This window comes from Siphateles boraxobius, unplaced genomic scaffold (genome assembly GCF_051911475.1).
Source record: "Siphateles boraxobius isolate OS27281-9 unplaced genomic scaffold, OSU_SipBor_1 19, whole genome shotgun sequence".
NCBI classification, from domain to species: Eukaryota; Metazoa; Chordata; class Actinopteri; order Cypriniformes; family Leuciscidae; genus Siphateles; species Siphateles boraxobius.
Window position 1 is genome coordinate 12904164 of NW_027508799.1, and position 15401 is coordinate 12919564.

At 39.9% G+C, this 15401-nt stretch overlaps 1 protein-coding gene across 1 annotated transcript in view; it reads right to left on the reverse strand.

Moving 5' to 3' along the window:
* Window positions 1-15401, reverse strand: part of large1 (LARGE xylosyl- and glucuronyltransferase 1) — a 74139-nt gene that overhangs the window by 37507 nt on the left and 21231 nt on the right. Inside the window, exons 4-5 of the mRNA XM_077235280.1 lie at window positions 2009-2091; window positions 1534-1657 (exon numbers count right to left, since the gene is read on the reverse strand). Of these exons, the coding sequence (XP_077091395.1) occupies window positions 1534-1657; window positions 2009-2091 (207 nt within the window). The remainder of the gene's footprint in view (window positions 1-1533; window positions 1658-2008; window positions 2092-15401) is intronic.

Sequence of the window (15401 nt, forward strand, 5' to 3'; positions counted from 1 at the left end):
TCCTTTTTTCCACACCAAACCTCTCACTTCCATATGCGTAAATGATGTCCCCAAATTTATCCAGCTTCTTTTCAACTGTACCAGTTAATCTTTCCAATGCAAAGCATAGATCTGTGTTTACCGTGTCCCATGCAGTTTTCTCACTAGCTCTTGGCCATCTAACTCCAGGCCTATGCCCGTTGAGGTTCTTTTCTCTCTTATGCTGGTTAGTCTGACCGGGTTCACAAGAATCAATGTGTTCATCACTAACTGTGCAAACCCTCATCTCCTCTATGACAGGGGTGCTGATATCCTGCGAACTGTGGTTTGCTTCCTGTCGCTGGATTTCATTCGACTGACTTGACTGACTCCGTAAGAAGTACTGATCAATGCGAGGCCCTTGTCCCTTCTCCCTCAAGCATTTCATTTTCCCTTGATGAATCTTCAAACCCCTGACCGTTGTCGCCTTGCTCCACTCACAGACACAAGCTTGGAGTGGAATCAGATTTAACAATTGTTATAATTTCCATTTGTGCTGGTCAATTATGAACAATAGGCAAAATTGAACTGCTAGCAAAAATTGAAGCGAATTTGGTTGGGTCGAGGGACCGCTGCTGCAAATATTTGGGTGGCTCCTCCCCTAAATCTCACTCTAAACTTTTGATAAAACTTGAGAGCCCTGCAAATATCTGTCGACAGAAATATTAACACAAAACGAACACTAAGATTGTGGCCCGTAAACAACAGCTTCTGTTCTTAAAGTTGGAACTTGTCCATCTTTCAGGACAAGCTGTTGTGCGAATCCTGCATTGAGCTCGCGAAGATTGCGTTAACAGCGTTTCGACGACATTGCGGCGGCAACAACACTCCTATACCACAATAACTCTTCTCCAATGCAATATAAAAAGGCCTCACCCCCCTTATTTCGTATTCTCAGAGGAGGGGTTTCTTTGGGTTTGCTGACGTCAGCAACCCTTGAGGAATGTTGTGTAGTCGAAAACCGGCTGTTTGCTGTAGTCCTTAGAAATTGATTTCTTTAAAAGCAAATGTCTCCGTTTGCTTTGAACTTGGAGCGGTGTAACTTTGCAGATGTTGTTCATGCTCAAACAGCAACATTACACACTAACTAAAGTTAGAAAAGTGAAATCGTGTTTTACCACCCCTTTAAAGCAATCAGTCTGCTTCTATAATCCAATCAGAGTGATAGAGTGATTTCACCTGACTAGTACTCGTTCACACTTTGAAATTATTTTAGTTGGTCATTTTGTGCCACTGTGCCAGCACCAAAAAAGTGTGAAATTTGAAGAAAATTAGAAGTCAAAAGTTTTATATTGGTCTGACATTTATGACAGTATTATAATTACAAGTAGTTTATTCATTAATAATCACTGCTTTAAATCCAAGTTGTGGTTCATTTTACAGCTGGTCGATTTAGTTCATGAATCAGAAGTTTTAATCTCTAAAAAGAAAATTAATCAGGAAAAATACTTCTGGCATCAAGGCTGCTGAAAATCTGCATTACCGTTGAGCTCTACTGAGCAAAGCGACACAAACCTTCAGCTCATCAGCATCATAAAAGTTGACATGAACGGCCGGCACCATCCAGGTGTGAAAGAGGTCGGCCAGGATCTTCCGAGCGATGGAGTCTGTGATAATATGGAAGTGGAGTGGGTTCCGTCTGACAAATAGTGGGAGAACAAACATTCGTTGTCATATTCGGTTTTCAGCATTCTTACTTTTATTACCCCATGCCTACTTTAAATGTCTAATAAAAGTCTTTACATACAAAGTATGTCTAGTACAAAGGACTAATACCTATGATGAAAAGAGTGAAAGAGGGACTGGTAATTCCAACACCAACATTTTTGATGCATTTGGACACTCAAGCTCTGTTCAAAAACATACTAAGCTGCCTTGCTGTCTACATAAGCAGCAACCTTCTGAGGCAACATCCTAACTGAATACTGCTCACTACAAAGATCCGTGAATATCCTCTGAATGTGGACAACCACAATGACTCTAAACTTACCTGTGAAACAGAACTGACTTGACCAAAGTGACGACATCTCTGCTCGCATTGTACCCCGCACACACGATGGCAATGTGAATGGTCTGTGATGAGAAAGACAAGTAGTGTTCACAACAGTCTGAAGCAGCACTAATGCAATAAACAATGGTTTTAAAATATGACACTACATCTTCAAAATCAATTTTATAAAATGTAAAAGACAATGCACTGCCATAATGCTAGGTTGTTATGCAGTTTCTCAATGGCTACTAGGGTGTTATGCTTTTGTTAGATTGTTCTGGATGGTTTCTAGGGTATTGCTATGTGGTTGCAAGAGTGTTTGGGTTATTTCTATTTTCATAGCCATTTCTATGCAGTTACTAGTGTGGTCATTGCTATGTAGATGCTAGGCTTTTCTGTATGGTTACTTAAATGTTCTGGAGTGGTTTTTAGGGCATTGTTTAGGGCTGTCACGATAACCGCAATATTGCAGTACCGCGCTACTGACAGGCCAACCGCAGAGGAATGCAAGTAACCGCAGCAACCGCGAACCACGTTTTCTTTTTTCATAAGGCCACCCTTCGTGGTTCGTACCATGTGTATTGAATGTTAAATAAGTTAATAATTATAACAAGACTGTTTATCATGGCGATTTGTACAGAGGATTCGTGGATTTGGACTTAAGCCTAAACAGACAGTGAATGTGATCGACTGAGCGCGTGCGATTACCTGCGTCTGTCTTTGAAGTCAAGTCAAGTATATTCGTGAAAAGGTTGCTGTTTCCAAGGAACGCAAAATATTTGTCGTAGGCTATTATCCTTTTAACGTTTAAGGGTATTTACCATGAATAGCGTCAGCGCTGGTCAGCATTACACAGCGCTAGGAAGCCGTGGGGGGAAAGCAGCGAGTCACGCATTGAATCAATGCCATTGGTCTCTATTAAGTGAAGCATTGCTTCAGCTTTGCCCAAAAGTGAAGCATTGCTGGCCAGGTGAGCCTTGAAAAGTGGAGCTCAAAGTTAAACAAACATCATTTAAGGAATCAGCTTTTTTGAACGTTTTCGTTGAATGAACGGTTTAACGACTCACTCAAAGACAGTCCGTTGGCGTAACAACTGCGCCCTGAGTGACAGTCTTTCAATGCGCAGAGACGCTGTTTAGTTTCGGTTACATTGGTTACATTGTTTTTGTGTATTCTGACCACATCATAACACGTATTTATATAGCAACAAATAAATATAAATAAATGGCGGTAAAACCGCATATCGCGCTATTGAGCAACTCAAAATTACCGCAAGGGAAATTCCTTCACCGCGACAGCCCTAGCATTGTTATGCATTTACTAAAATGTTCTGGATGGTTTCTTGGGTGCTCATATGCGGTTGCTAAAGTTTTCGAAGTGGGTGCTAGGGTATTGCTATGCTTTGCTATTGCTAGAATGTTCTGGGTGATTTCTATGGCGGTGACATACAATTGCAAGAGTATTTCTTGGGCATTGTTTCGTAGTTGGTAGGCTGTTCTGGCTGGTTATAGGTTCTGAGTGGTTTCTAGGGAGTTGTTGTTGGGGGTGTAACAGTTCTCTGTAAAAAAATAAATAAATAATCGAACCGTACCGTTCTCCACCCACAGTTCAGCACGCACTTGCACCGCGGTTCATCTTAAATCTGACGACACATCTATAATATGGCTGTGCAAAAGTCTTAGGCCACCAGATGTTTTAGCAATGGTATAATGACCTTATATAATTATTTCACAGTCTCTTTATTAGAATATAACCAGGAAATACAGGAAATTTGTTAGCAGTATTAAAAAACGGCAACAAAAAAAACAACTGAAAAAATGGCTTCTATAGACTAAAAAGGCAAGTATTAAGTGACTTCCCCTTAGACTTGAGCAAACCTGGCTCTCTTAAAAAAAAAAATATATATATATATATATATATATATATATATATTTATTTATATATATTAAAGTAAATTGATTAAAAACTAACTTTAGCTGGGGATTAACTTTATTCTAGAGCTGCTCTAAAGCCAAAACAATCTCTGTTACTTTAATTTCCTATTATCACTGTAAAGCTGCTTTGAAACAGTCCATATTGTTAAAAGCGCTATTTAAATGAAGGTGACTTAACTTAAACCTAAATGGAATGGAAAAAAACTGGAAGGCAAAGAAAACTTTCTGGCCGACGAATGTGAGGACTTGGAGGGTAGATCGAGGGGGAACATACGGCTGGTAGGTGTGCCGGAGGGGGCCGAAGGTGTGCACCCAACCGAACTTATTGCCCAGCTGCTGATGGACTCCCTCGGTCTGTGGGGAGTTGCCCCTACTCGATCGTGCGCATCGCACTCTCCGATCCAAGCCCAGTGATGGTAAACCACCCCGACCCTTTGTGATTCGTGTGCACTTTTTTCACGTGAGGAATGACATTTTACGCCGGGCTAGCGAGGCTCCTCTTCTCCATCGAGGCAAGAAACTGTTGCTCTTTCCTGACAATACTTCGTCAGTTGCGAAGAAACGCGCTGCATTCAGAGACGTTAAACGTCTGTTACATTTGTGTTCTGGAGTGAAGTTTGGATTGAGGTTTCCCGCGAATTTAAAGATCACACGGTGGAGTTACATACACCTTTGAGGACCCAGCCACTGCAATGGACTTTGTCAAGGTGAACTTAAAGTCTGGTGTCTCCTCTGGAGCTACAGTTTGAAAGCGGCTGGCAGTTTGTTTGGTAAACAGGGGGTTAATTTAACCCGGTTTCTGATGTTAAGCTGCCCTGTTTTAAGTTCGTGTCACTTGGACTAGAGTCACTTTTCATATTTTGCTACTGTGTTTGTTTATATATTTATTTTATGCTTTATTACAAACTCGCATGAGCACTAATGGTTTGTGCTGTTAACGGAGCGTGTTAGGATGTTTTTGGTACTTTGTGAGATTTGCACGCTTCTTATTTGGGAAGACGCTTCAGCTCGTGGTGTGGTGGGTGGGTGTATGAGGAGTTCTCCCTTTTTCTCTCATTGTGTGTTTTGTGTTTTGTTTAGTCAGGTCGCCCAAGTTTTAATTTATTTCTGTGACTGTTATACATTCCATGTACACTAATACTTGACTGGCATGCAGCAGCCTAGGATGCCTCGACAATCAGGGACAGGACTCAAATTTGTTAGCTGGAATTGTAATGGTCTAAATCAGCCTATTAAACGTAGCAAAGTTCTTCACCATCTTCAACAATTAGGAGCCCATATTGCGTTCCTTCAAGAAACTCAATTAAAATCTTCCACCCATATCAGATAAAAAGGGAGGTGGGTCAGCCAAGATTTTCATTCTAGTTTTAATTGTAAATCTAGGGGTGTCGCAATTTTGATTCACAAATCGGTTCCTTTTGTGTGCTATAATGTAATAGCTGACCCCAATGGAAGGTTTGTGTTTGTAACGGGTCAGCTATATATAGTAATTCTGTGATTCTGGCTAATGTGTATGGTCCAAACTGGGATGATGACAAATTTTTCCATCAATTGTTCGCCAAATTACCTGACATGTCCACACATCTACTTATTATGGGGGGTGACTTCAACTGTTGGCTTAATCCGGTATTAGGTCGTTCTTCTACTAGACCAGGAGTGCTCTCAAAGTCTTCTAAGACCATTTTATCCTTTATGGATGAGTTCTCGGTCTCTGATCCATGGCGCTTTCTTAATCCGTCAGGTAAAATGTATTCTTTTTTCTCTCATCTACATCACTCCTTTTCTCTCAGACAAAAGTCTGGAAAATGTCCAGGCCCGGATGGTTTTCCGACGGCGTTTTACAAGACCTTTTTTGACAAATTAGCACCAGTTTTGATAGAAATGTTCAATGAAACTCTTACTCTTTCTAAATAACCTCAGACTCTAAATCAGGCCTCCATATCATTACTCTTAAAAAAGAATAAGGACCCTCTGTCCTGCTCAAGTTTTCGTCAAATTAGTCTTTTATCTGTAGATGTAAAACTTCTGTCCAAATTAATAGCTAGGCGACTGGAATCAGTTTTGCCTTTAATAATTTCTCCTGATCAGACAGGTTTTGTCCAGAACAGACATGGGTTCTTTAATCTCAGACGACTTCTCAATGTTGTTTATAATCCTTCTACGTCAATGGGGCCGGAAGCCGTAATCTCATTAGACGCGGAGAAGGCTTTTGACAGAGTGGAGTGGAACTACCTTTTCTACGCTTTGGAGAAATTTGGTTTTGGTCAGGAGTTCATTTCTTGGATTAAGTTGCTCTATTCATCCCCTGTGGCTTCAGTCAGAACTAATGACACCCATTCAGAGTATTTCCCTTTGCACCGCTCCACTCGTCAAGGCTGTCCCCTGAGTCCTCTTTTATTTGCTGTTGCTATTGAACCTCTGGCTTATTGCGCTTCGTTTAGAGCCACGCATAACTGGAATTACAAGATATGGTCTTGAACAGAAGGTCTCCCTCTATGCCGATGACTTATTACTATATGTGTCCAATATCTCTATCTCAGTTCCAGCTGCTCTTGACATCTTTAGTTCATTTGGTAAGATTTTAGGCTATAAGCAAAATTTGGACAAGAGTGAGCTGTTTCCTTTAAATCAAGGTGCCCAGAATGCTGCTCAGGGTTTCCCATTCAAAATTGTTCCACTTGGCTTTAAATACCTTGGCATCCGGATTTGTGACCGATTTGAAGATTTGTTTGATCATAACTTTGCCCCTTTGTTAGATCAGATACGGATGGACTTTCAATGGTGGTCACTGTTGCCTCAATTTTTTTTGTTCTGTTTATTTGTTTTTGGGGGATGTTATTTTATTTTATTTTTAATTTTTTCCTTCTTGTTAGTTGTACTTGACACTGTTTTGACTCCCGAATTGTTATCTCTTGATTTTTTTATGTCGCTGGAAAAATCGTTAAACAAAAGTAAAAAAAAAAAAAAAAGAAACTGGAAGAACCCAGGAGGACACTAAATACTGTTTTTTGCTTAAAGAAGCCATTTTGTTCAGAATTTTTTGATGGATATGTTTTGAATACGTTTCATGTGAGAGTAGCTGTCCAATCAACTGCTAGTAGGTAAATCTATTGCTGACATCACATCTGGGTGTTTTGCAGTTCAGCATGGCAATCGAAGGAGACAAGCTGCTGATTGAGCCGCCGCATGCATCATATAAATCTCCTGTCTGGGAACATTCTGGCTTCCCAATACGTTACAACAGTGATGGTCAAAAAAATGACAAAACTGTCACTTTGTTGCCGTGTGCTCTAGTGTGACCAGTCTTGATAATGTGTGAACGCAGGTGAGACCACGCACTGCTTTTCTGTTTAAACACACACTCAGTGCTAATTCAGACAGGCACAAAACAATAACAGAATCGCTGGACAGGACTCAACAATAAGGACCACCCGATGGCCCAGGGGTGGCGTGAAAGATGCTGATGGAACGGGTCACTGTCCCGGTCGGGTCAGTGCTGCACCATCACAAAAGTTTATAATTTGCACATGTTTTTAAGCCTTGCCAACTTCAACATTCAAGCATAAGAAGATGCGAAATGTCATCAGTGGTTCTCAACTGGTTTGACCATGGGACCTACATTTTCCCATAGTCATAAGGCCGCAACTAGGAGTGTAAATATTAATCGATTTGTATCGATGCATCGATTATACAGCCGACGATTCGAGGCATCGATGCGTCCGCAAGACTATCGATTAATGTGTTTGTTTTGCCGCCTGTCTGTTTTCAGCATCCGCTCATATGCGTACAAACGATTGTTTTTATGCACTGGGCTAACGTTAGTTAGTCACCGAACTAAACTGCCAGTGTGAATGCACCCTCAGTAGCTTAGTCAGCGAATTCCAAGCTAGCAGTTACTAACGTAAACAAACAGGAGCTAACGTGTACAAAACACTACTTCAACAGCTTACTTGAAAAGTCTAGGGTGCTTTCACACCAACTCGGAACGGAACGGGCAGGGTTCGCATGAAAAATCGCTAATTATGTAAACACTGTCTGTCATGCGGACCCGGGTGTGCACTGGGGTACCAAACCCGAGACTGCCTGGAGGAGGTGCGCTGAGTTCGGTTGCACTCGAACCGTGCCGCGGCTCGTGTGAATGTGAAAGCATCACGTACTCGGGTGCGCACTTGTTCAGGAAGTAAGTGACCTGCACATGCTTTTTAGCTGATTATGATGTATTTAGTTAAATAAAACACATGTAAGGGATGATAGTGTTGATAATTTACCTTGGATAAGAGCGAGAGTGAGTCTGCAGTGTATTCGCACACACATAGCGCGTGGACTCAGGGCAACACATTAATGGAAATCCACTGTCTCCTGCGTTTGCAATGAGCAAAAAGCCAAATGCGACACAGTAAACCGGTGTTGTTCACTCAGCTGTGCATAATAGCACGAAATAAAATAAAAAAAACACAATATATTGACCCAGGCAGTTCTGTTTTCTATCATGCGTCGTGCACGTTTGCGATGACGTAAGATGCACGGAAACGCACCACGATTCGATAGAATCAAGTTTTGAACTGTATGCAGTAACTGTTATATTTGGTGTTCTATTTGCAGTGCATTGAGCACAACATACACGTTATTTGAATAGAATACTGTTCCTGTATTCTCAATAAAAGGCAAATTATAAACATTTTTGTTGATTTATTTGAAACTTAATAGATATCATGTAAAAATATTGATTATTGAATCGTATCGAATCGTATCGCGGGGAATTCTGAAGTATCGGAAATAATCGAATCGTTGTCTTAAGAAAACGGTATCGTATCGAATCGTCATGTAGGCTCCGATTTACACCCCTAGCCGCAACCCAATTTTTTTTTTCGAAATTTGACCAATCCCTAAAAGATTATATAATATTTCACCATGGTTAATACACAATACTAACATGAACTGTTAATGCAACTCACGGACACTAATCCTGATTAACAGAATGAACATCATACCTGCGTGCAAATCATTCACAGCTAACACACTAATGTAGCGACTGACCGAATCCTGTTTTCCTTTCACTACTGAACAAATATGAACACATATATGTTTAATTCACAAAACCTTGAATCATGTGAAATGGTGCCCCAATGTCTGCCAGCAGGTCATTGATTAACTCCATTTATGAAGCATTGCGCAATCAAGAAACAGGTCCCCGTTGTTCTCGAAACCCTCACGTGGTACACACCACGGATGGACAGATGCTGAAAATAAGGATATCCACACATACCCGCACACAAACGTCCTTTGTGTGCAACTTAGGATAGGAATGTCCTTAATGTATATAACACAGAATTGTATCTGACCTTCCTGTATGCATGCATATCTAATTAGTTTTGTCTTATTCTATAGATGTAATTGGAGACTGGTCTGTAACTTCGAATCTTAAGTGTATTTCTAAAGAAAGATTACCTAACAGGATCATCTTCTGTAACTCTCCCTCTTGCTAGGTCATAAAACTTTATGACTCCCAAAAGGAATTCCAAGGGAATCAAAGCTCCCACTTGAATTCTGATAAAGAAAGACTAATAGACTCTGCAATCTTATATTTTCTATAAGTATAACCACTTAAGAAAGGTATAAACATGAATTTGATCTTTCCTAGGTCATGGTAGCCGGTATTATGGCTTTATAGTCATGTGAGTGAACATTAAATGTGTGTAATTCTGCATATGAATGTAACTTTATGTTTCTTCTACTCTTTCCGGCCATTCTTGGTACCTGTTTGACCGTCTTGTTTTGACTAAACAAGTCATACATAGGATATTACAGTCAAATGTATTGTTCTGTGTGTACAATCTGTCTGGCTAGAAATGACAAAATGTTATACCATCATAAATTATCCTGACAAGACAAAGAAGAACTTTTCCCGCTCGAGATGCTCTAAGATGATTGGTTCACATACGCGAAACAGGCGTGAACCCCTCCTCTCTATAAGAGACTGACACAGAAGTTTCTCAGAGAGCACTTTCCCTGTGAGAGGTTTCCGGTCCAATGGCTCCTTAGGGAGCTTTCCACCGCGTTTCTTTTCTTTTCCTTTCTTTACTAAGTTTTATTTTCATTTTCGCCTCTCCCTCCCGAGGGAGATGAACTCTGAACTATTTCCTTGGTAACTTCACGTTCGGTGAACCTTTAAAACTTCCCGCGAGTCTGCTCGCCCCGGAAGACACGAGAGAACAAGCCTATAGCGCCGAAGGACAAACACGCATACGACTCTGCGTTCCTCAGCAACACAAAGAGAACCATACGCAGGTATAGGTTATTGATTTGATTTGATTGATGTGATTTCTTGTTGCCTCTCTAAGGGTTACGTTGTCTGTGATTTTTGCCATGCTGCGATCACCTGACCGTTAGTTTCACTTTCTCATCCTCTTACTCTCTCTCTCTCCCTCTTTCTCTCTCCCTCTCAATCTCTCTCTCTCACTCAATCTCTCTCTCTCTCACTCCCGTTGTTATTCGTTTGTCTCGTTAGTTTTACTGTTTATTGTACATACATGTATCCCGGGTTTAAATGTAGAATTCTGTACCCGTAGTTTCATTTATTAAAACCATTATATTCATGACTGCTCACTGTCTAAAATGCTCATTTTTACAAAGTCAATGAAATGTTTGGTCTAGCTACAAAGCTTTACAATTCGTTACTATTTCAGTAACCTAAATTTTATAATAACAAGAAGGTGATTTACATGGCCAGAAAATAGCTTTTTTGGAATTATAAGAAAGAGATAATTTTTGTTGAAAATTGATAAGTTAATCTTACGGCTGGACAAACAGATTGTTCGATAACTAAATTAATTCCATTTAAGGTTATCTCATATAATCGATCTGTAATAAGACTATTGATATATTAATGACGAACCATAACCCATTATGGTGATCATTCATATATACAATCGATCTATTTTCAGCTTCGATAATTTAACTGTAATGTGCAATATATTAATCATTCATGATGAATTATTAAATTCCCTATATATAATTTGAGCTAATTTAATGTAAGACTCATTTTCGCTACACTAAATATCATTTATGTATTTTACAGGTACCTTTCGGTAATTTTATAACTTACTAATTGTCAACGCAACTATGTTGTTGCATGCTCGTAATTTATTGTGTGCATTATATATAGTGAAGTGATATACAGCGTGCACCTCTGCATTTGCCTGAGACTTTTTATTTCGTAACAAGTTACGAAAATGAAGTTAGAATAATGACACTTACGTATAGCCTGACAACATCTCACATGACCGCAGATCCTGAATCAGGACAACGTGCTTTTCTCAGGCACTCTATACTTAAAACTAATTAAAACAACTTTCACGTACGTCTTTCAAAATAAAAGTCTCGATTTAGAAACCCACCAGTTGAGAAACACTGTCTTAAATGAACATAATGTTACGTCCGAGGACATGTGTAGTAGCCTATATACACGTATGTGTGTATGTGTCTATTTTGTTCTCTGCTTGCTCTGTTTTTCTCTTGTGTCATGAGACAGGTGTTCTAATCAGCTGTGTGCAATCTGGGGATCCCTGCGGTAATTGGATAACGAGAAATAAGCGGAGATATAAGGAATGGAGGATTTGTGGAGAGGAGAGACTTCTTTTCGCCAGGACTATTCTCCCTCCCGTTCGCTCAGATTCATTGGTTGTTGTTTTTTTCTTTTTTGTTGATCTGGTGCTGAGTAAGTGAACTCAGAACTTCGTGGTACATTTTAACAGAAAGTGAATTTAAGTTGCTTGATTACTTTCCTGATTTATTAAGTATGTTTGTCTAAGTATATTCATTATTCTTTTGAAGTAAGGGAATGTAGGGGGGAGGTGCCATTTTAGTTTGTACTTCTCTTTTTTTCTCCTGGTTATGGGCAGATAGGAAGAGAGGAAAGTTTAATTGTCATCCTCATTTATATAGCGCTTTTAACAATGTAGATTGTTTCAAAGCAGCTTTACAGAGATAAAGATATAATTTAAGGTAACAGAGATTACGTTTGGTTTTATAGTGGCTCTTGAAAAATGTTTTTTCCAGCTAAAGTTAGTTTTGATTGATTCACTTCCGTCTAAATGATAGTTTGTTATTAAATTAGGGGCCGCTAAGACGACACCGTTCTCTCTAAACAGACTTTAAACATGAACCTGTGATAGACGCTGATGGCGTTGTAGCGAAAATGAGTCTTACATTAAATTAGCTCAAATTATATATAGGGAATTTAATAATTAATCATGAATGATTAATATATTGCATATTACAGTTAAATTATCGAAGCTGAAAATAGATCGATTGTATAAATGAATGATCACCATAATGGGTAATGGTTCGTCATTAATATATCAATAGTCTTATTACAGATCGATTATATGAGATAACCTTAAATGGAATTAATTTAGTTATCGAACAATCTGTTCGTCCAGCAAACGGCCGTAAGATTAACTTATCAATTTTCAACAAAAATTATCTCTTTCTTATAATTCCAAAAAAAGCTATTTTCTGGCCATGAAAAATCACCTTCTTGTTATTATAAAATTTAGGTTACTGAAATAGTAACGAATTGTAAAGCTTTGTAGCAAAAAGGTCGAACACTTCATTGACTTTGTAAAAATGAGAACTTTAGACAATTAGCAATCAAGTATATAATGGTTTTAATAAAATGAAACTACGATACAGAATTCTACATTTAAACCCGGGATACATGTATGTACAATAAACAGTAAAACTAACGAGACAAACGAATAACAACGGGAGTGAGAGAGAGAGAGATTGAGTGAGAGAGAGAGAGAGTGAAATATATATATATATATATATATATATATAGAGAGAGAGAGAGAGATAGAGGATGAGAAAGTGAAACTAACGGTCAGGATGAGAGAGATCACCGGGGTGATCGCAGCATGGCAAAAATCACAGACAATAACCCTTAGAGAGGCAACAAGAAATCACATCAATCAAATCAAATCAAATCAATAACCTATACTTGCATATATGGTTCTCTTTGTGTGAGCTGAAGAACGCAGAGTCGTGTGCGTGTTTGTCCTTCGGCGCTATAGGCTTGTTCTCTCGTGTCTTCCGGGGCGAGCAGACTCGCGGGAAGTTTTAAAGGTTCACCGAACGTGAAGTTACCAAGGAAATAGTTCAGAGTTCATCTCCCTCGGGAGGGAGAGGCGAAGAATGAAAATAAAACTTAGTAAAGAAAGGAAAAGAAAAGAAACGCGGTGTAATGCTCCCTAAGGAGCCATGGGACCGGACACCTCTCACAGGGAAAGTGCTCTCTTTTTTTTTGAGAAACTCATGTGTCAGTTTCTTATAGAGAGGAGGGGTTCACGCCTGCTTTGCGTATGTGAACCAATCATCTTAGAGCATCTCGAGCGGGAAAAGTTCTTCTTTGTCTTGTCAGGATAATTGATGATGCTATAAAATTTTGTCATTTCTAGCCAGAAAGATTGTACACACAGAATAATACATTTTACTGTAATATCCTATGTATGACTGGTTTAGTCAAAACAAGACGGTCAAACAGGTACCAAGAATGGCCGGAAAGAGTAGAAGAAACAAAGTTACATTCATATGCAGAATTACACACATTTAATGTTCACTCACACGACTATAAAGCCATAATACCGGCTACCATGACCTAGGAAAGATCAAATTCATGTTTATACATTTCTTAAGTGGTTATACTTATAGAAAATATATAATTGCAGAGTCTATTCCTCTTTCTTTATCAGAATTCAAGTGGGAGCTGTGATTCCCTTGGAATTCCTTTTGGGGGTCATAAAGTTTTATGACCTAGCAAGAGGGAGAGTTTACAGAAGATGATACTGTTAGGTAATCTTTCTTTAGAAATACACTTAAGATTTGAAGTTACAGACCAGTCTCCAATTACATCTATAGAATAAGACAAAACTAATTAGATATGCATGCATACAGGAAGGTTAGATACAATTCTGTGTTATATACATTAAGGACATTCCTATCCTAAGTTGCACACAAAGGACGTTTGTGTGCGGGTATGTGTGGTGTGTGTGTGTGTATCCTTAGGGCATATTGTCCATCCGTGGTGTGCACCACGTGCGGGTTTCGAGAACATCGGGGACCTGTTTCTTGATTGCGCAATGCGTCATAAATGGAGTTAATCAATGACCTGCTGGCAGACATTGGGGCACCATTTCACATGATTCAAGGTTTTGTGAATTAAACATATATGTGTTCATATTTGTTCAGTAGTGAAAGGAAAACAGGATTCGGTCAGTCGCTACAGCGTTCACATGCGCATTAAGAATTGATTCTATAGTTATGTGCGTTTGAATATATGTGCGCAGGTTTATAATTTCTTACAAACCATGCCTAAACAAACTACTTGTCTATAAATTTTGATGCAGAATTTTTATTTTATCTTATCAGTTTTGGGCAGGTACGCGAACCGAAAAATTCCACAACGCTTTATCTGTAGAGTGGTATAGGGATCCTCCATAGGGAGAGGCTAGTTGGCACTTCAGCACTGCATTGTCATCGGGTCCAGGCGAAAGTCCTTCGTAAAGTCCTTGTAATGTATTTTCTTTTTGGGATTATCTTGTTCTAGGTAATTTATAAATAATTTTGGATTAGTTAGTTAAAGGATTAGTTCACCTCAAAATTAAAATTTCTTAATAATTTACTCACCCCAATGCTATCCAAGATATCCATGTCTTTCTTTCCTCAGTGGAAGAGAAAATAAGTTCTCTTACGAGAGTATCTCTCATACTGCGTAATATCTTATGCTATGGGGAAAACCTCTTTTCCACGAGATATTGAAGCCAAAAATTATCCTTAATTTTGAATTAATGTAAAACGCTGTGCGGCAGCATGCAGACATAGGCAAGACGGCTCGCGCGCCTATTGGCTGCCCTGCGGCAACAGCAGCAGCCTATCGAGTGAGGCCCTGCGTGACGTGATACCCAATGGGGCCGCTTCGTGCCCATTTCGTCACGTCCCGCCAGAATAGGCGTGGCCTTGGCCTATTAATACGCTCGATTAGGCTGATACAAACTGATTTTCATCTCTTGAGCGAAGCACTATTGCATCGCTGGATCCGGAGTGAGAAGCCGCGCCGTTGACAGAAAGCCTTCTGCGGGACGAGCCTTCGAGCCTGAAGCCGCTGGCCTTCACCTCGCCGCCTCCAGCCGCCGTACCTGCTACCCTTTCAGGCGTCTATATCCTTTCACTGCTAAGAGTGTGTGTTCACCACTGCGACTCACACTCTCACTGTATATCTCTCTCTCTCCTTAAAGAGCTGCGTCTTTTTAAAGATTCAAAGATCCTGCGGCTCGTGCCGAGCCACACTCAGCGACGGGGACCCTCATCTGCGCTTCCTGCCTGGGTCAGGATAACGCTGCTCTCGCGCTCGCTGACGGCGAATGCCCTCATTACGAGCTGATGCCCATGGTGACTCTGAG